General features: G+C 40.3%; 1 protein-coding gene and 1 long non-coding RNA gene across 7 annotated transcripts in view; one reads left to right on the top strand and one right to left on the bottom strand.

Moving 5' to 3' along the window:
* Positions 1-22,423, top strand: part of ROBO1 (roundabout guidance receptor 1) — a 739,670-nt gene that overhangs the window by 403,853 nt on the left and 313,394 nt on the right. Inside the window, exons 1-2 of one of the 6 annotated variants that reach the window (XM_064523257.1) lie at positions 11,308-11,590; positions 12,140-12,539. The exons of 3 other annotated variants lie outside the window; for them this stretch is intronic. In XM_064523257.1, coding sequence (XP_064379327.1) covers positions 12,485-12,539 — 55 coding nt within the window. In that variant the 5' untranslated portion in view covers positions 11,308-11,590; positions 12,140-12,484. 2 more of the 6 variants (XM_064523266.1, XM_064523247.1) reach the window with 2 other exon arrangements.
* On the bottom strand, positions 6,701-9,027 carry LOC112987896 (uncharacterized). Its single transcript, XR_003260411.2, has 2 exons — positions 8,921-9,027; positions 6,701-8,004 (listed from the first exon to the last, which is right to left on the bottom strand). It is a non-coding gene; the product is annotated as an uncharacterized LOC112987896 (long non-coding RNA).

Raw genomic sequence — 22,423 nt, forward strand, 5'->3', positions numbered from 1 at the left:
TTGGATCCAATCTCACTGTGTCACAGAAGGAGCACAATGTTTTTGCCATATGAAATGCCCTTGTGTCAGAACAGTAAGAGGCCCTCTATTGTATAGCAATTTGTCTCATGAAAACAGTTTAGACCATTGAAACCCATATTTCTGATGCACTAAAATGTTCTATTTTTGACTGTGAAAAATACTGTGAGGTGACAAGGAGCTGGTTTTGAACATAGCAGCTCTCCAGAGAAAAGTATGTCCATATTGTAATCAAGAAAATCCTTCATGTCTAGTGTTAATTGGTGATCTGCCCTGCATATCTGATGGGAAGATTTATGGCTTGGAGCAAAAATCTCTTTCAAGGGATTCTTACTAAAGGTTTAAGGGTGGGATTTTCAAGAACACTAATGGGATTTCTTTCAGTGACGGCTGAACATCCCCCTCTACAAAGCACTTTTGAAACTCTCACACAGGTTTCCAAGATGCCAAATTTGGGCCAGGTTTATAATTTTCACTCTGCACTTAGAGATAGTTGAAAGACAAAAATGACAAGAACATTTCAGACCCTAATTTTATCAGTTCTATATACTATCTATATACTTACGGCAATTTTTACAGAGCAGCTGTAAAATATGTACTTCAGATGACATGGCACTTTAATGTTACTTGATTAATCTTGCTGTATAGAAGATGTTTATATGTTTCAAATTTACTCATGGAAAGTATTAACTCCTTGGGAATGGGTAGCATCTCACTAAGCTTTCAATGGACAGCAGAAAGTTGGGAAGTAAAACAATTAGGCTGATTTTCAAAATTTCCTTCTTTTTATGTATTCATGCCATATTTTGAAGCTGGATTTTATAGTACATATATAATTGTTTGATTTATCATTCCCATTTTCTTAAAAGCTATTCAAAATATTGACCAAGAGGATCAACTAAGCCCTAGTGCCTATGTTCAGTTCATTGCTTTAACAATGGCTTCAGACAAGTGCAATAAATACTGTCTGTATTTGTAAGTGGTTATTGTCATGCATTGGCTGGGTAAAATGTAAGCGTTCTCAAAGAGCTTTGAAATTCCACTTGAAATACTGAAATCTAACACAACCATTCTGATAAAGTTTTCATAGTCTTGATTTGCTGATGCTGAAGGACTTTTTTTGAAGTGAATGGATATGTCAGTTGATATTCTTACTTTCTTCACTTAGACTGGGATTTTTTCATAGAATTTGGGAAGTTAGCAAAAAATTTCATCTGAGAAACATTGAAAGGTCTTGAAAACTTTGTAAAAAGTTTATATTAAATTTGGTATTGTTTAAAATTGAGTTGGTTGTTTTTACTTAAAAGTCTCTTACAGATTCTCACCAACTTAGGATACTGTTAGTAGTTGGTAGCGGTTTGATGTCTTAGTATTTAAACTGTTCTTACACCTCTTAAAGTCACCTAAACAGGAGATCTAAAGAGATTTTACCAACTTAATGCCAGCAGAGGGCATTACAACATAGTTCACTAAAAAACACCATTACTTTTTGGAAACAAACCAATTTAAGAACAGACAAGATTTGATGGAGGTTTGATGAGGCCTTTACTGAAAGACATGGAGACTATAAAATGATCTTATTGAACCGATAGGATTTCCCCACTATAATCATAAAAATTAAGTTTTTAAAACCTTATTTACCTCTTTAAATCATACAGCAAATGTTGCAGTACTAGTAGTGTTACATACCAAAGTGTGACATAAAGAGTAAGCATGTCTGTTTTCTTAAAAGTTGGGAAGAACATGTAAAATTTTACAATTAAAAATGCATTTGTTAGTAAAGAGAACTGAATGAGTATATTTGAACCTAATCTGTCAAACCTACTCAGATGAATAGTTTCACTTACCAGTTAAGAAGAGGTCCCCCAGTAGTGCGACATTCTCACAGCAATATACAAAGTTTCAATATTGCAAACTCTTGCAATGATATCACAAGGCAAAATTCCTTAGCTTGAGATTGCTATCTCTATGGAAGAATATCAATTTCGAATATACAAATGTAAAAGTTTCCCATCTTCATCATTAGGAAGCAAAGTTTGAAGACATGAGTTAAAGCTAAAAACAAAAAGAATTTATTAAATAAATAATGCAGAGTGTTTGGGAATACCTGTGTGTGTGTGTGGGTGTGTGGGTGTGGGTGTAGGTGTAGGTTTAGAATTAGTTTTTTGGCACATCATGTTTGTATCTTGCTGTTGCTCTTCTACTTCCCCACCTAAGAATTACAGCCATAGCGATAATAAGTGGAAGGGGTAGATCACAGGTAATATCCTCCCCTATTGTGGTCTATAGGAATTTTGCTTGAGACTTTCTTTGGTCCGAGTATTTATTATATTCTGATATTACTATCTGAACTGCCACTCTGGTGCTGTCCCTTTCCAGCATTGAAATTTAGAGTTATGTTTCTGTTCTTGTTGCATTCTTTGACGTTAGCTATGAGTCTATGCAGCTCTGACCGTGACCTTGAGCTAAAAGTGGGATGTTTATCCAGCAGTACTTGAGGGTAAGTGCAGATAAATTGTGTCTACTCAGTTACAACCTGGGAAATACAAAACCTGTCCATTTCTATGAAAGAGAAGGGCAAGTTTTCCCACTTTTTATTCGAAAGCAGATTGCTGCATTTTTTACCCCCTGCTGCAGTGCTCACTGTGTAATTTACTCCTGCATCTTATGTGTTGTTAAGAGATGAGAGGAGAGGACACTGAAAGTTGTATATCTGTGATCCTCGCTTAAGGTTGTGCTTTCTACTAAGGAAAACTCCATCATGGTATAACAGAAATGATCCTCCGACCTGCTAGAGGCAGTCAGCCTTCCACAACCTTTCACAAACTTACTATTTTCAACTGTTCTTCGTTTATCCCAGTACAATAATTCGAGAGAAGCAGCTGCTGGCTTTCAAATTAAATGACAAAATCTCCGGGAAGAAGAGGAGGAACATGCTGACGGCATGTCTACACAGTGAGGAGGAGATACTTCTGTGCCCACTCCTTGCACGCTGCAAGCCAGGCACACAGAGCCAGCTGCAATGCAGCAGCCATGTAGCCATGTTATTACAGTAATGAGCCTGAGCTAATGAGGCCTGTTGAGACACAACCTGTGTTAGCTCAGGCTTGGCACTACGCTAGCATATTTACTCAGCTTCTGGACTGGAGCTGGCTCATGTCAGGCCGTCTCAGAGAGTGGGAGTAATAGTTGTGTTACTGGATGCTCCTAACTATGTAGACATACCCTGACAGATTTGTCCTCTGGGAGGTTTTAAAGAGAACACATGCAAGACTAGTTTTCTTTTTAATGAAATATTTAATTGAGGCCCAAGGCCTTCCCTGTAGGTTGTTTTTTGGTTGTTTTCTATTCCGAAGGCAGCTGGACCTTCTGGGAGAAAGGAGATGTATGCAGTATGGGAGTCTGGTTCCGCTGCTTCCTGCACAAAATGGGAAGGAACTACCTTAAAAGAAAATAGCCTGCTATATGAATGGGTATATAAGATTCATTGACAGCATCCTGTCCCTCAGCAGCAATTCTTACTTGCCCTGCAGATTTGATACATGTTATCAGTGTCTACTGCTGAACCTGATAATATATATCACCTGGGCATTTCTCAACAAAATCCATTAGAACCTAGAGACCAACTGTTTGGAGGAAAAAAAAGTATAGGGAAATAACTTCATGTCCGAAAGCAGAAGCAAATGCTTCTAAAGATCAGAAAAATTATATCTTGCAGAATAAGATGCTTCTGATCAACAGAAAATATGCTGTACTCTTTTTTTTGGAGGGTGATAGTTAAATAATTTTTGTTCCTTCTTTCTTTTATTTCCTACATCACCACACAGGGATTGTTTGGGTTTTACCCAAACATTTTAAATATAGACATTTTTAGTTTGGTCATTAAATAATATAATATATCCTTCAAGTTCTCTTGAAGGATAGTTTTGATTGATGGGGTCTTTATATCTTTTCTCCAATATATCACCTAGGGGGTTTTGCAAAGTATTTTAGATTGTCTATATGTATTCTGTATGTGCAGAAAAGGCCACAATTGGGCTAGTCCTTATACATAGAAGAAGGCAGTTCCATTTATTCATTAAAAGAGACATCTTACCACTTCAAACAGGGTGCCAACAGCTAGGCCAGCAAAACACACTGCTAGCGTTTAAGTTTTTTTGCTGCTGCTTCCAGCAGCACACTGTGTCTTCTGACAAGTAGTACGTACTTCTGACACCAACAAATAAGCATACCATCATGGGGCAGAGACTGTTTCTCCTCTTCTCATGCTGGTCACACAGAATACACTGAAGCATTTCAGGGGCTGTAATAAAATGTATGCTCTAGGCACTAAAGCAGGATGTCTCTATCATTTGTAGTTCCATCCTTACTTTTTCACTTCCTCCACTCAAGGGCAGAATAGAATATTAAAACTCTAATAAGCATTTTTTTAAATTAAAGGAGGTTAAATAAATGGGATCAGATAGACTTTCATCATGCAAATAAAAATTGTATGCTGATTATTTTAAATTTCAACATGCAATTTAAATTGTACTGGGTTAGCTGGCTTGGGTGTCTGCTTTGCATTTGACTGAGTTAATTCACTGCAGGAATTCGGCTCTTAAGTGGCGTCTGCTTTAAATATGTGCAGTAATTCAATCAAAGAAATAAGATGGATAGTTTATGTAATCCTTTTCATTTCCAGATTGCTAAGGTTAACGTTAACTATTCATGAATTAAAAAGGCATGCAGCAATCTCCAACTAATACATGTAAAAAACCTTTTTTTGATGGCCTATTGAAAACCATGGAATATTTCTTTCTTTTAAAATATAATTGATGGAACCTACAGGCACTGTATATCATTTCTTCCACTTATTTATAATCCCAAACAGAAGTTTTGTGCAACTCATTTGAAATGGTCATCTTTGGTAATATTAGACCTTTCCTCTGAGTCAGGAATATAGGTAATTTTCTCTTCAGAATTTTGGATGCATCTTTCTAACAGCCCTTTTCAGTGCCAATAGCTTCTGTGACATGAATGGGAACCCACAGGCAGATATTAGAGAACAATAATGCTCTGTTGAAGCCTTCACAATTCCTGGAGTAATTAAGTAAAGAAAAAAGAATCCTTTCCTTTTCATTTTGTTAGTTCATTGAATGCCATTTGGATGTTTTTGCTTCTTAGCTCTCTTTTCTGATATACAGTCCAAACAATCCACTAGGTGACACCCTCATACTCTTTCCAATGCTCTTTATAGGAGCAAGGAGCTAGTGAGTACTGAATGGCTCATTTGTTAAACATTTAAACCAAATACTGAGATATCAGGGACAGGTCTCTCTTTGTTTAACAATATCAGAGATAACACTGGTTTTGCAACAAATACTATGTTGTTTGTATATAAATTACATATTAAGCAGATTAGCATTTTGTCATTAACGAGAACAAAACCACAGAGCAGAAGTTGTACACAATATTTCCTATAATTATAATTTTTAAAAGGCATTTGAGCTAGTCTGCTGAGTAGACTGAATAGAAAATATGCCCCTAGCATTTTTTTACTGGAGAAACAGAAGGAATATAGCTTCAGTGCTTTTTTTTTTTTTTTTTTTTTTTTCCAATAGGGATGTGCTATAGCATCTTTGAAACAGAAATGAAAAGCTAGAGTCGCCCCTAATATAAAGGCATATTACAAGATAAACATCAATGGAATTTTATGCCAGTGGTGAATTTTTCTTGTATTCCTTTATGTTGATAACAATGTTTTATAAATCCTTTGAGGAAAGGATCTTTTGTCATGTTGGTTTTTTACACCTAGAATAATGAGGCTTGATCTTGTTTAGGGTCTCTATCTACTAATTCAACATAAAAAATAAAATCTTACACTTTATTGCTACTATTCCTTACTCTGCAGTGACTATGAGTACTATTGAAATGTTGTACAAGAAGGTAGTGAAAGACATCCCAAGTCTGAATTCACTAGTGATGTAATTAAGTGTAACATCAAAGAAACAAGAGTTACATCCCCAAATTAGTGTAAATAAAAGCCAAATCATCTTGGAGACCTAACAATCAAACACAAGAAAAAAGATTTCTTGGAATAGTGTGTTTAAACAGTTAATAATCCAGGTCAAAAAAGAGAGAGAATTTGACTTACATGGACATGGAAAGAACTTTTTTTCTTTTGTTTACCCTTAATAATTATCCAGATTGATTATACTGCAACTGTAGGCTTTCATGCTTTTAAAATCCATTCACTTTTGATATTCAGCTACACTGTACAGAACCAGACAATCTCCCCTTTTGTCAAAGAAGCCAATGGTATCCCGGGCTGCATTAGGCAGAGCATTGCCAGCAGGGCAAGGGAGATGATCCTTCCCCTCTACTCAGCCCTGGTGAGGCCACAGCTGGAGTGCTGGGTCCAGTGCTGGGCTCCCCAGTATAAGAGAGACATGGAGTATACTGGAGGGAGTCCAGCAGAGGACTAGTAAAACGATTAAGGACTGCAGCATCTCTCCTATGAGACAGCTGGGACTGTTCAGCCTGGAGAAGAGAAGACTGAGTGGGGATCTTATCAATGTGTTTAAATATCTGAAGGAAGGGTGTAAATAGGAGGGGGCCAGACTCTTTCCTGTGGTGCCCAGTGACAGGATGAGTGGCGATGGGCACAAACTAAAACACATAATGCACTTAGAGACAGACATACAAAGGGAGAGATATAATTCCTTGTATTTTTCCATTTCGTTTTAGATTATTAATGATTAGACTATAGAAGAGAGATTTTCAGCAGGTTTTTTTAAGACAACTTACTAAATAATCCAAGTGTGATTGCTTCTCTGGTGTCCTAAACAGTCTGTGAAGAAACAGTTCTGGAAACTTAGTTATATCTGATAGAACAATGGGAGAAAATCTGGGGAACTTTCAAGGTGGCTACCTTTTTTAATGAATATTACATTCTGAGGCAATACAACTGACTACCATATTTTAAACTTACTTCAAACTATAGTGATATGTTATCAGTGATTTACATGAAAATGATTAAGGGATTAACTGGAAAAAAACAACAACAAAGGACAGGACCCATAGAATTGCATGCATTATGACTGGTGTATGTGCAAGTGCATTAGCTCATTTCATGGGATATGTGAATCTACATGGTTGATTATGTGAAAGCAAACTCAAGCCTGGAACATGTCATGCAAATCTTGACAAAAAGCTGTGAAAATAGTTCTACTTGGAATAATTTATACAGATATATTTCTAATAGTCTGATTGGTAACAATAACAATGCACTCTTATCTGAACTAGTTCTCGTTGATGTCAGTGGAAGCTTAATTGTACTGCATAAGATAATATTACTGATTGAGTCATGCTTGTTGCCAGCCTCAGAATGCTCAGATTTATAAATTCTGTGTGCATAAGGGTGGTATGCATACACGTCTACATGCGATCATATAATATACACATGTACACACATACATTTTTCTGGCAGCCACTTCATGGAGATAACTGGAAGGCTACACAGTAGTTTAAGATCAGGAAGCAAAAAGTCATTTGAAGTTCAAAAAGATTTCTGTATTGAGAGTACAGTTGCCCCCATAACACATCCAAGGCATCAGGCACTTATCTCCGCCTTTGGAGAAAAATACCCTGGGATCTTTAGTAGTTACAAAAATCCAGGTTCTTTGGGATGATGTGAAATAAGTCTTCTCCAAAAGCACATTCTCCCATGTATCAGAGGCAGCACTGCTTTCAGTCACTTTGAGGGGAGAGTGCCATCTGCTGAATGACAAGTACCGTTTCTGTAGAACCTGCTCCTTTTCTTGGAGGTTTCCCAGCCAGAGCCCAGTTTCTCAAACACAGGCAACATATGTAAATTCATACATGTGAGCAGTCTTATTCTGTCACAAATTACATGTTTGTAGAAGTCTCAAAAATTGGGTGGAAGGTATAAGAAAAGAAATGCCAAATCAAAAATTCACTCCTGCAGCTGTTGTGCATCCAGTACTGTATGAAACATATATACAAAGATACATGCTGGCAGTTAGAACCAATGTTTCACTTGGCTGAAAGCAATAGATATGTGTTATTGTACAGTCAAATGCATACATTATTGTATTTTCTAAAGACTCAGAATTAGCTTGTGGTTGTAAAATTCACCTAAAAAACATGACTTTATGTCAGTGGAAATGGGGTAATTTTTCCTATGCTTTTTGGACTCAGACTTATCCATTGATATGATTTGGAATGGAATATAGCTTTACAACATTTTTGCCTTCTCCTTTTCAGATGTCACCAAATTTACTTTAACTGGTCTGATTATTTTTCATGCATCATGTTTCACATATTACAGAATTAACACAGCAAGCAGATCTGCATTTTAATGCATATAGAAAAGGTGTTCCCCAAACTTGAAGAAGATAAAGCCATATTCCTTATCCTAGAAATGTTATCTGAAATACGTATATATTTCGTATCAAGGAGAATAAGGATACTTGAATAGCACACATTTTGTAAGAACATCTGCAGAATTAAAGATGATGTCAATTACTTATGAGATTCTTATGAATTTCTGTAGGCTTACAATTTGAAGAGAACCACTCAGCTGTGCAGCTGTTATATATTATTACAATTTAAATGAATTAAAAAGATAATTAGAACAGTATACATATGCTCCTAGTAATTTTTTAGGAGTAAGAAAACAGTGACAGCTAAACAGTATGCTATGAAGTATTTAAGATAGTACACACTGAACAAGTCTTTGAAGTTTTAGTGTACTTTTACTAGAGGTAACTCATGTAGAATGTACCCATACTTCTCAAAGGATAAAGATTTCTTTACAGTCACAGGAACAGTCTTAGATTCCTGTTAAAGATGGGGTAACTGAGGCACAAAGGCTTTACTCTACTCTACTTACACTCACCTCATGATCATATGGAAATGAAATTCAAGTTTCAGACCCTTAATCCATTGCTGAATTTAGAATATCTTTGTATCTGAAATGTGAAACAAGAAAATTAGCATCCAGCACACATAAGACTTCAACACAACATAAAGTTTTTACTGGCACTTTTTTTAGAATGACCTAAGCAAAAGAGTGCATGAATCTAGAAACTTACTATTCCACTAAAGTATGGGAAACAGATTTATCTTGAGTAAAGAAAACATTCTGGGAATTAGGCAAATCCTTTATTTACCTTCTCTCTACTTTGTATATACTTGTTGCCAGTTACAAAGTAAATGAATTAATTTATGTTGATACACATACATCATAGAAATGGATTTAAAATGATGTTGTTGCAATTCAAGATTACATGGAATATTGATAGTTTCATACAAAAACAAGGATACATAAAAATGACATTTTACATGCCTTGAAAATTTTATCCGTAGTGGTGGTGTGTTTTGTTTTCTTCCCAAAGACTGTTCAGTCTAGGCATTATGAAAATCTAACTATATAGTAACTGGAACAGGTTACCTAAGAAGGATATGAAATCCCAGTGTTCAGATAATTTTAATAATGGGATTAAAAAGTATTTGCTGGTGATGGTCCGCATATACTTGACCCTATCTCAGAATAGGGAGCTGAATTACATGAACTCTTGACCTCATTTTCTGCCCTATGTGGGACTCCATTTATTTAATTTTTTTAACTAATTTATTGAAATTTCAGACTTCTCACTAGGGTTCAAGGAGTATCAAGGACCCCTTCACTGGTTTTGCTGTGTGTTTTAATTCTGGAGGTGCTAATACAGTTTTCTTTCATTACGTGCAGAATGATGGTATGAGATCACTGTTTGAACAGAAAGAGAAACTGTTGTTGGCTAGGTACAGCTTTAACAACTCTGGCCATATGTAGATTTATTAACTGTGGAAATGCCTATTATTGATTCCATAGTTGTGAGTGTTTTCTAAATGTGTTCAAAATAGGACATTAATTCCTTTTCCTCTCTGAAAATGAATGTCTGATCCATGCGAAACACCAGACCATTTTTTTTAACTTTTGATTGTTCTAATGCTTGATTTATTCTCATCGGTTTTAGTGGAAAATCTTGCAAGTTTGGCTCCTGCTGATATATACACTTGCAAATCAGAAACCTTCTTTTTGAATGTAAAAACATTGTGCTTTACATTGTTGAAAACTGTCTTTACACATCTCACATACAAGAGGACTAAAATAGATTGAATGCAATTCACAGGACCTTTCTGGTGTTGGATTTTTAGCCTAAGTTTGTCCTAGGCCACACTGAGGGAGGCAAAGTGGGGCAAACTCAGTAGATTTTGGTATGCCTGCGTGAGTGTGATTTGACTAACGGAGACTGAGAACATCTAAAGCTGTTTGGCTGATAGAAATGGAGGGTGCACAGAAATCCTACGCCAGGAAGTGAAGTAAGGCTCTTTCCAGTATTTGTCCAAATGCAAGAGAAGGCCCATTTGTAACGGGGTTAATTTATTTAACATGCTTCTTAGAAATTACATTTCTTTTCACATCTCATTCAATCCTTATAACCCAATGAATCAAACCTAGACGTACATGGAGCTTTACTGTGAAGTGGTAGTACTGCCATATGTCCAAACTGTCTAACAACAATCTTTCTCCCCGGTCCATCTCCCCTTTTCCCCTCGAGCGTTAAGTCTTCTTCCCCACCACTATGTTACCTCTTTTGGCTTGAGACAAAGCTTCCATGACTACATGGGGCTGACTGTTAAAGCCACTTACACACCTCTGCATAGTGTTTGTCTGTGCCCCTAGTTGCAGAAGCACAAATTTAACAAAGCTTATTCCTGTAGATTGGGCCCACGCCTGCAACATGTAACATTAGTCACTAGGGATCATCCAACAAGCTACAATCTCATTGCTCCACCAGGAATACCAGACTACTCTAACTGTCTGGAAAACCCTTTATTTACTGTGCTACTTTCTAGTGCAATTGATAATTAGAGCAAAGGAAAGGAAAATAACGAGGTGAGCTGTGACAGGGAAGCAGGGCTAAGGCTGTATCCGCTGTGGCGTGTCTGGTCACCCTGGTAATGCTGGGCTGGTAAGAGGGCGCGCTGCAGACCTGCCCACGGAGTGTGACCCAAAGGTCCAAAGCCACGAAGGAGGCCTCAAGAAAATTGGTATTATTTTCCTTGTGGGGCGTGGGGTTCTGGAGACCTGGGGCAGGTTGGTGGGGTAGCTTTTCGGTGACGGCTGCTGCCCGCCCGCCTCTCCCGCCAGCGCGGTGCAGCGCGGCCCCTCGGCGGGGCAGAGGCCGCGGGAGGAGAGAGACGCGGCGGCGGGGGCAGGCAGCGGGAGCGGGCGGCGGCTCGGGCGGCGCCGAGCGTGCGGGGGCTGCGTAGGTGCGGCTCCTCTACGGTGTCCCGAGGCGGCATCAGACCTGCAGCAGCAGCGGCGAGGAGAAGGAAGGGAGGGAGGAGAAGGAGGAGGAGGCGGGGGAAACCCACGGCGGACGCGAGCGGCGCAGCGTGACACCAGAAACTTGAGGCGCGGCGGGTCGGCCCCTCCTGGCTGGTGCACCCCTGCCCGGCGGAGAGGGAGCGAGAGGAGCCACCGCCGCTGCTCCTCCTCCTGCTGGTGCTGCACGGCGGGGTGGGTGGGTGGGGCGTTGGTCCTTGGAAGTTTTGCTTTCTTGCTTGCTCGCTTTGCCCCTCTTTTGTGTCCTCCGGCGCCGGGGGGCGGAGGGGTGAGTTTGGGATTCCCGCGTGCAGGGAGGGCGGCGGCGATGCTGGGCAGGGCGAGGAGCTGCCGCCGGCGCTGCCCTGCCCGCCGCCCTGCGTGACTGCCGCGGCCCGGCGCGGCTCGGCTCGGCTCCCGGCGCTCCTGCCTCCTTCCCCCCGTGATGGGAGCGAGGGCTGCTGCCGCCGCGCCGCCACCTCACTCCGCCCCGCGGTCTGCCACGGCCACCGCAGCGAGCCTCTCGCCCGGCGCTGCCGCCGCCCCTTCTCCTGCCTCGGATGCGCAGTGACTTTGTGTCTCACTTTGCAGAAAGCACTTTTTTTTTTTCCTTCTTCTTCTTTTTTCCCCTCCCTCCCCTCTCTCTACTTCGCGGAGCGCAGCAGCAGCTGGTACATACATACCGGTATTAATATTCTTTGTTCTGTTTTGTTACTTGCTTGTCCCGGGTACTGAAAAACAAAGTCTCAGGCTGGAGGAGCAACTTGCGAGCGGCAGGCAGTGGATCTCAGCCCCGGGAAAGTGAGAGGATCTTTTGTTTTCTCCTATTGCTCTGGATGGTCCTCGGAAGTGTCAAAGCGCCTTTTAGGAAAACCCGGGCCGAGAGAGGGGAGAGCGGAGTGCCGCGCTTCTGAAGCCCCTCGGATTTGACAGTCCCCTCTCCGGAGAGTGCTCGCCGCTAAAGTCCTGGAGGATTAAGAAACCTTGCTTATATTAAGCTTCTGTGGAATTACAGTTGGGGGCTTCTCGTTTTCACTTCTCCCCCCTCTCTCCTGGCATGAGACTGTCTGAAGGCGCCACCTGAGGACAATGATCGCGGAGTTTGCTCACTTTTGCATCTTTGGATTAATATGTCTCACCTCAGGTAATCACCACCGCGGGCAAACACCGCGCGGGCTCCCGCCGCCCCGCTCGGGGCCGCGCTGCCGCGAGTGGGGGGAAGACGCGCTTAGCCGCCCTCTCTTTTCCTCTCGCTCCCTCCCCCTGAGATGAAGTTTGATGCTGGGCCGCGTGCCCGGGGAGGCGGGCGGGCCTCGCTTGGCCGCCGCCGGCGCCCCCGCGGGGGCCGTGGCCTGGGCGCCCCAGGCTGTCGCGGGGCCGGGGCGCGGCCCAACGGCTGCGGGCGGGCGCCCCCTCCCCCCCCCCCGCCCGGCGCCGGTGTGTGTGCGTGGAGGGGGAGGGGCGGCGGCTGGCCCGATGGCAGCGGGGCTCGTCATTAGGCGCGATGGCGAAGGGGCTGCAGGAAGTGGCTCCTTCCTGCCCTAGGCTGCGAGCCGTTTGTTCCACTCGGCTGGAAGCCGGTGCCCATAATAAGCCTGCGGGGGGAGGGCAGGTATTACACCGCCTCGATGGCTCCCCCTTCCCGCGGAAACCGTTAACGGCGCGCGCCCCCTCCCCCCCGCCCGGGGTAACGGCAGCCGGGGGCTCGCGCCGAACCCCGCGTTGCCGCCGCGCCGCGGCCGCCATCAAAGCGCGAGGGGGGAGCGGGGCGGCCGCGGGGTGGGGTGCGCGAGGGGAAGGTGTGCGCCGCGGCGACCGGACCCGCGAGCCGGTCTTGCTCCGCCCTGCGCCGCCGCGCACGTGTTGGAGCCGTCGAACCTGGCGGCAGAAGCGCTGACACCCTGCGAGGCCTAGCCGTGGGCGGGGGCGGCCCTGCGGTGCGGGGAGAGCCCCCGGGAAGCGGGCGAGGACGGCCCCGGAGCTGGGCGGTGGGAGACGGCGGCACAGCGCCGCGGGCAGCGGCTCTCCTTGCTCGCTGCGGTTTGCTCGGAGGCAGTTTTTGATTCACCTTCTCGGTTAAAGTTTACCCACGTGTGCAAAGTGGAGTGTCAGCGTGATAAATGGAAGAAGGCGAGATCCCTGAAGAGATAGGGGGATTAATGGTCATTAGTCACTGTTTGAGCTGGGTTTATGTGTGTTGGGGCATCTTATCATGCCTGTAGATTAAAGTTAGGGTCGCACTAATAGGGTATTGTTGATAGCTGATTTTTGTTCGCCTGCAAATTCTCCGTGTTTAAGTACCCCATCAAACTGGTGTCGAGGAGTGTGATAAAGTACTGTGCATAGCGGCTTCAGAATGGGTATGCCTTCCTTGGGCTTTGCAGTGGCATGCTCATCCACTGTGCTCGGTGCTTGTGCCACGGTGCGGGACTCTCTGTGTGTGTTTTTAATTTGAACTGGATTAGTGCTGATGGTATTTGGTGTTTTGGTTTTGCTTTCTTTCTGCATAAGCTTCCTATTACTCTTAGGAGTTCAGATTCATCTGTCTGCAGTATTCCTTCCCATTCTCAGCAACTCCTTTTATCAGGCATTAAAGTATGCTATGAAAGTGTACATTGAGCAAATTCAAAGTAGAACTTTGCCTTACAGTTAAATTTAGTTTGGGCACTAACTTCTACCTTAATTGATTTTTATAAGATTTCTGAGGACCCCTATGAGTAATTAAAGTTATGGTAGTATGAGACACCTGGTCAGTAAGTGAATGAATGAAGTTTTTGAAAGACTAAGTAAAGTACACTGCCTGAAGCTTTAAGTCTTAATTATGTCACTGAATGCAATAACTTATGTCTATTTCTAGATTATATCATAAATTTAACTGTTACATTTTTGCTGTTAGGTATTAGGCTTACTTCTGTGGCTTCAAATGTGGAAAGTTTTGCATTCTCTTTTTAAAAAAGAGTAACTCTAACCCTGTTCTCTCTTAACAGTGTCAGTCATGCCATCCCTCGTTTGCTTCCCTCCATATTGTCTTCTTTATCTAGTGGAAGAAACAATTGGAATGGGGGGGTGAGTGGGAAAGGCTTTTCAACAACTTGCTCGTTGTAAATCTCTGCCAATCTTCCTGACCATAGAAAAGCTGACTTCATACACAATGTACTCATTTACTTAGGTCTGTGGTGGCAGATCTTTAATTCCAAGTTAAGCAACATTTTTTCCTAATTACTTTTTATTGTCTGATACATTTCTCACATGAATACTCTAGACTTCTTCCATCCCATGCTGTTCATGGGAGCAATGCATAACATGGACCTAAGTTTTTAATTCTTTTGTTTTTGTTTTTCCCAAGATGAAGACATTCTCAAATAATGATGCTGGCTCCAGCTGAGATGTCAGGCAGAAAAAGAAAGCCTTTTTTTTTTTTAATGGACATTGTTAATTTTGCCTTGTAAGCAAAGCCAGTATCAAAGCTAGATGAATCTTGTTCCATCTCTCTTGCCAGGGAGGTTTTTTTGTCCCTCATTGAGAATGTGATCAAACAGTTGATCTTGTGTCTGGCACAATGGAGAGGCCAGAAACAGGCCAGAAACCTTAGGCATGATGAAGTATGAGGACAAATGTCTTTAGAAGGACAGGAATAATCTAAAGCAGTTTCTACACTGAAATAATTTCTATTCCACTGTCAGCTGATCTGCTTGCAGTTGCTTGTTCCTTTCTCCTGTTGTCCACGGAAGGTTTTTCCTTTCCTTGCTTATGCCAAATATTGAGTCAATGGTTTGTGTGGCCACACTCTAAATATTAGAGTCTTCTGTTGAGAGATGGGAAATAATTAGGAGACCGTGAGGAGGAAAATCTTAATAATAATCAAAAGGTAAATTGGTTAGTGTTTGTGAAAACAGTAATTGGTAAACCACTTAGAATTTAAAAACCCTCCCTTTTACTCTTTGTTACCTCTCTGCTATTCTCTGAAGTACCTTCTTTCATCTAAGCCTGTGGTTAATAGATGTTGAATAAATTTAAATTCTGAATCATTTTGAATGTTGGAATATAGCAGCTTTCCTCCCTTGTCATTTCAATGCTGCTTTGCATAAAGATAAGAGGAAAAATTGCTTTAAGGGGTGCCTCTTCTCTAGTATCCCTGTTTTCTTCAGTATTTACCTGTACTGTGTCCTTTCGTCTCCATTTTGAGGCTGTCTTTCCTTTGTAATCCACAGAGATCTCACCCCCCCCCCCCCCAAGAAAGAACAGCAGCACCAAATTGGTATGGTCAGAAAATAAAAATTTTCAGTTATGTGGGAAGTAGAGCATTTTTGCTGGGAGTGGGGGCTTCAGAGTTCTGGGTTTTTTGGTTTGGTTGTTTGCTTTTTAGTGTACATTCAATACTCTAGCAGCCTCCAAGGCTAAATATGTCACTGGTTGATTTTCCGATTCCACACCAGAAATCTTTATATTTCTACCATGTGGTTCACTGCATAACTTTTTAGTTGATTTCCACCTGCTCAACATGTTTTCTGCTGTTTCCAGTTCATAGTATCACATCCTAGTTACCGTACTTCAAATTGGGTTGGTAAATTTGATAAAGAGAGAATTTTGTGTTGTATGGAATGGGCAGCTCCGAATGACAGAATCTATGCAGGCATGGTTTCTGTTGATAGTTTTAGCCAGCGGAGGGCAAAATTGGCTCTTATATTCCATTATGGGAAAGTCGTCTTCTAAGGATTAATACTTTAAGGTGTGTCCATGGAAAGTCCCCAAAGTCCATTCCAGCTGGTTAACCTACCTATTGGATTAAATACATCAGCAACTTCTTTTGATTGTTGTTGTTTCATCAGTTTGTTCTTAGAGAAGGAAGTTTCCCTTGTGCAGTAAGGAAGAAATTGATAGGCTTCATGAAATCCTGTAATAGTATTTCAGGAAATGTTCCTGTTCCTTTTCCATATTCTCTGTCTGATAATAATAAAATAAAGAAAAGATTCATAATACTTTGAATTACTGTGTAATATTTTTTAATGTCTGAGTGCATCTTTGCAGAGTAAATAAGTCATCTAAGAAAATCTGAAAAGCACCTACCCCATATGCATTGTGTCCTAAGTAATTTTGCTGTAAGAATGTTTAAGAAAGATAGTTAGCTGCTTACCATTGAAGGAGCTAGCCACATTTGCATTGAAACTTTAAAAGGAACAACCATGTGCTATTAAATTCCTTATTAGTGGTGGAATATTCTCCAAGTATCCAGGTGTTTGATCGGAAACCACTTATCCATGTGAGTACTGATGGTGTCCATGGAGGTCGACCCTCCCCCCCTTTCTTTTTTCCCCAGTTTGCACTAGTGTGTTTTTTGTTATCTTTCAATAAGAAGGAAAGAGACACTCTTTTGATACAGTTTAGAAATGAATTTGGACACCTGTTTAAAGAATATTCAGACCAAATTTCGTTGCTTGCTGCAGTCACTGTTGGTTGTCAAAGATTTCTTTACTTCTGTGTTACATAGTTCCTTCTCGTTGTCCCCGAAGTTACCGCGTATTTTCATTAGCAGCTCTGTCAGTTGTACCTCTGTGGAGGGATCATCTGTGAAGTTCAGGGTTCTGAACTTTGGAGGTTAACTGTGTACCATTCATAAGGTTTGATTAGAAAACATAAATTTATGTGAAAGATGCTCTTAAAACTACTGCCCGAAGTCTGCAGTCTAAAGGTTCTGATTCAGTCTACAAATACAGAGGGAACATCATGAATATTGGCAGAAACTAGTGACGACTAGGTGACAACATTGTTTAATGTCAAATATTCATGTGTACTATCGATTTCAAATGATGTTTTAAAATAAAACACTTTGGAAGTGATTGCTTAGGAGTCATATGGGGGAGCAAAACCAATCTTATTTTCACAGTTCAATACTGTGGTAAAGGTAGAATATAATTCTTTTTAGGTGCTTAACACGGAAATCTGATGCTGTACTTAAGAATGTAAGAAACCATCCCCTCTCCCAAATCCAGCATTGTTTTTGGTTTGGCACCTTATTTGCCTGAGTAACTGAAATAGCTTTTGTTTCGCAATCTGAAACAAGCATAATATTAGGTTTCATTAGGGGACAGTTTTCTCTAATTCATGTAAAAATATGCTGGAGCTAGCAAGCCCAATCACTTGCTCAGCTTCTGCAATTTATTATTTTTGTCATCATTAAATGCATTCTGTGAATAAGTCACCTGGCTTGTTATTACAGTAGCTATTTTAGATTTTTTTTCAAAATACTTCTCTTTCTCAGTGAAAATCAGCATTGTCAGTGTGCATTCATGTAAGTTACTATTTATGAGAATTTGTTTTTTTTGTGTGTGCTTGAATGGCTAGGAATGAGGCTTTTCTTTGTTAATAGCTGTTAATATTTCTAGGCTATTTTGCAGTCAGGAAGTTAGTAGGAACCTTGCTCTTTCCAAGCATACTAAAGAGCACTTAAAAATTTTATACGCTGAGGTTCTGACACATTTTATTTGTGTATTCTGCTATATAGCCTCTTTTGGTGATGATAACCTTCCTTAACTTTTCACCTGAGTACCTCTTCATAAAATTGTAAAGTAAATAATGAAGTAACTGACGTTGTGACCGAGGTGTATTTTGAGTCCAACAAACTGTGTAAACAGGGGAAATAAGAGTATTTTCCTGTTAGCCAATATAATCTTGACCAAGAGGTGAGCTTCTTCAGCATCTTGAAAGGTAAAGAGGTGCTGTTGAGGGGCAGATAATTTGCTAATTCACACCTTCCATTCTGTCTTCTTAGGATTACCAAGGTAGGTCCCAATATTGGTGTTTGAATATGCAAGTCTAATTCTATGTATTGAGTATGCTGATGCCTCTTGGCTGATTATTGCATCAGCTTTAAATCAGCACTAAATTGGCATGGGTAGAAGGGCATTTTACATGAAGGAAGGAAATGTCTTACAAGGCCGAATATTTTGAACTACAGGCATGGGCCACAGATGGCAGCCTCCTACATTGAACTCTTGCAGTTGAGATTGGTACTGTGGGAAATCTGAACAGGTACAACAAGAGGAGTTGCTAGGCAGCTGATACTGAATTACAGTTTTTAGCCAGATGTGCTGTATTCTGTTTTTTTTCCCTTTTTAAGGATCTAAGTTAATAATCAAGACACCGAAAGACTTGAGCCGGGTTCTGTAAGTTACCTTTTTCTGCAAATGACTCTAAGCTTCCTTGAAATATGAGGTGGTGAATTTAATCTGGCTGCCAGAACTTCTCTGAGTTGACACAGTGATTTGGGATTCATTAGAAACACCATGTATTTACTCACCAAGAATATATTGTTTGGCTCTGGAGCACTTGTTAAGAGGTGAGAGGATAGGCTTCTCAGATGATGCAAGGAATGTGTATGTTTTAATTTGTATGTTAAAACAGCAACATAAAGTTAGCTGGGGAAGAGATAGGCAAGTATTTATTCTCAGTCATGTACTGTTAGTATCCACTTCAGTTTTAAGTAGGGAAGTGTCCTACACTTCGACAAAACAACAGATGGAGATACATTCCAATTCTTTCCATGTCTATTGAAAATAGAATGAGGAAACTAACTGTATTAGGAGAGTGGAGGAATATATAAGCAACTAATAAAGTTAAATGTTCTAAAATACTGAAAACTGTTTGTTGTGGGGCTTTTTGACTCAGGGTCGTAGAGTTTTTCATTGCCTGTTTTGTCCGAAGTTTCAGAACTGTGAAAATGAACTATAGTGAAGCGTATAGGTACATGTCTCTGCATGTCTGATTATAACAAACTAGATAAATTGGAAATAATACGTATTTGGCCGTTGCAGCAGGCCAGCTTTCTAATTTAGAGCTTAGGCCATAGCCTGAGCAGCCTCAGGCAAGGGAAATATACAAAACGCTCTACCTCACCAACATCCATGAACAAAGAAGTCATCTTTCCCTTGCAAAGATTATTAGTGGGAAGACAAGACAGTCTGCTGAACTGCACATTTTTTGGCTATCCTTACCCTAAAGGAGTTGAACTCTGTGCTGACAAGGTGAATAGAAAACCTTTTGCCTTCAATTTCTCAGTGGGAAATAGTGTTAATTCTGTTTCCAGAAACTTGGAAACCTAGAAAGGAAGATTTACTCTGCTAATCAGCAGAGAATACATTTGTAGAGCTAAATAAAGGATAAGCTTGTTTTAAGATAAGTTTTAAAAGCAGTTTTATACTTCTGTGAAGGCTGTACTTCAGGTCTTCAAACTTATTCACAGCTGCTATCATCATCACTCTCTGAAGCACTACAAAGAACTTGGTGACTTGTCTACCTAGCTTTTAGTGAAAAGATGTCAACCAGTTGCTGCAGGAGGAGCATAGGACCTGAGGGTATGACTTGGGCATGCACTTCACTTTCTAACGTAGATGTTCAATACGTAGATTTCGATAATAGCAATAGCATCTTTCTGTCTTCAACCTCATCTCTAACACATTTGGTTTTTATTTTATTACTTTTTGTATGTAAACTCTATGCAGTTAGTGCATCAAAATGTCAGATTTTTAAAATAAAGCTGTCTTATGTATTCAGCTTCTCAGTTAGAAGTCTGACGTAAATGGTACACTTTTATTGGCACACACACTTTCCTAAAATAGTAAATATATTGGTCAACATTTCTCTCTCACTTGACATTCAAATAAATTATATAACAAACCAGCGAATTCAATACTATATCTAAATAATGAGAGAGTTCCTGTATGGTTTTGTTGACTGATAGTAGAGGTAAATGCCAAAATATACTCCCAGTCACCTCTCATTTTCTGCTACCAGACTTCATACCTCCAGAGGGGCATAGGACTTTCTGTATTACATTAAATATTTATATTTAATTACATTTCAGTAAATCATTATAATTTAAATAAATAGATCACTCACTTTAAATGTATCTTACTACAAATTTAGTATAGACCAAACTAAGTAGATGTATAATATTATTAAAATTATATGAATATTTCTTATCAGAAAATATTATTGTTTTCTGGGCTGCCGCAGCCAAATACATACCTTCCTCAAATAAATACTTTCTTTGTGTATCTGACACATGTCTTCAAAATTGTTCAAGTTGCCCTTTTCTGTTAGCAAGTATTTGCTCAATATGGTGTTGTATTACCTTAAGTCTTATGCTAATATAGTAAATGATTAATATAATCTGAACACCCCTTACTGTAGATTAAAGATTTGTAAAATTGATAAACCTTAATCTGTACTAAGCCATGGATTTAAAATCTTAATATTTTATTTTCTTCATCTTGCGTAGTGAATCAGTAATCAAATAAGCTCAGTTTTGGAATGACATACCTTCTCAGACATGCAGTGCCGAGTATACTGGGGGTAGGTTTCCAACCAGTGAAATCTGAACAATCCTCCTTAACAGCAGTCTGAGCGAGCTGCGTAATCAATATACTTGTTTTTGATGCAATTCAGTTTTGTAGTCTTTGCCTTCTGCTCCTCTGTCTTGTATATAAATCAGAATTGTGATTTCTTTAGTATTGTTAAACTGTTTCATGAGTGAGCATGCTAGTATTGCATTAAAACTTGCTTGGTTAGCATTTTTGTACATTCTGAAATTTGCATATCCCCAGGCAAGATATTTATTTTGCATTCTGGGTTAGTTATATTGCCTCTTATCTAATTACTTAACTGCCTTTACATTGAAGATTAGACATAAAACAGTTCACTATTTCAAATTCATATAGAGAAGATTGTAATTTTACTATTAACTTCTGCAGTACCGTAATAAAGAACAATAGTGTCTTATCTTAGAAGTTCGTGTGTGGTATGTGCCCTAGGCCTAAAGACATGTACAGGATGAAAGGTCTGTCCTTTTGGAAGCAAGTACAGGGGGGAAAAGAAATGGGTTTCTGTCAGTGACCAGATGGACGTGCTATAAAGAGGGACTTGATTTTCAGTAAACGCTCAGATATTTGTAATCCAGCCCATTTTGGCTGGTTGAAGTTGGGAACCTACAACCCAAATTGAGTCACTTAAAATCAGTAGTACCGTTTGAAACTCTTGACTTTAGTGTTTAAATTAAATTGTATAAAATGTTTGACTTCAACTTCAGCTGTGAATGTTTATGGATCATTGTGAGTTCTCTCAGCACATCGGAAAATGAGATTATGGTGAACATTTCCTTAAGAGTCAATTAGCTGGGAGGAAGAAAAAAAAGAAACCCTCTACGCTTGATGAATTTACATACACATTTATGGCTCTACGTATAGTGTGAAGCTGATCAAAAATGTATTTGAGTATTTTTTTTTCGCATCTTCTTGGCTTGTCATAGTACATTATACTATCATTGGTCAGTAGTAGTACTCTTCCTGCTAGACATCTTCTGTTGACCACATAAGCACAAACGTGTAAGCCCAAGTTAAGTATAGCAGCCCAAAAATCCAAAATAGGCACTGTCTATATTAATACCCATTTACAGCAGTGTCACTACTTCTTCTATGAGAACCTCTTGGCCGCTGGTATGAGCCTCAGCACTTGCTCTAGCTTTATGCTAGGAGATCTGTTGGATGCTAGGCAGGCTCAGAGCTGGGATTTGCAAATTCTGAACATATTCTCATCTTTCCCCCCCACCTCCCACTCATAAAACAGCTCTGTCAGTGCCACTTTCTCTTTTTGAATATAGCTGATGGCCTAGGTACAGCAGTTGGCAAATATTTCACAATGGAAATGTTTAATGGTAGGAAGTGATAAAGTGAAAGAAATGAAGTAGCTGTGAGGAAACAAGGGCAGGAGAAAACAAGGTTAGGATAAATATAACTTATCTTACCTTTTGCTACCCAAAATAGGAATTGCTACTGGAGAAGGCAGGGTTTGGGACTATGGAAACTGCAGCAGCAGCATGTAATAGTGAGAGGATGTATCAGGTGATGGTATAGCATAACAAACTTGTTTAACTATAGTATACCTTATGCAACTGTAAAATGGAAATTGCACTATACCAATGCACAGGCATAAAAGTGATTGGCAGGAGGCCCTGTGCAAGGAATGAAATCCTGG

The sequence above is a fragment of the Dromaius novaehollandiae genome, chromosome 1 (genome assembly GCF_036370855.1).
Source record: "Dromaius novaehollandiae isolate bDroNov1 chromosome 1, bDroNov1.hap1, whole genome shotgun sequence".
NCBI lineage: Eukaryota > Metazoa > Chordata > Aves > Casuariiformes > Dromaiidae > Dromaius > Dromaius novaehollandiae.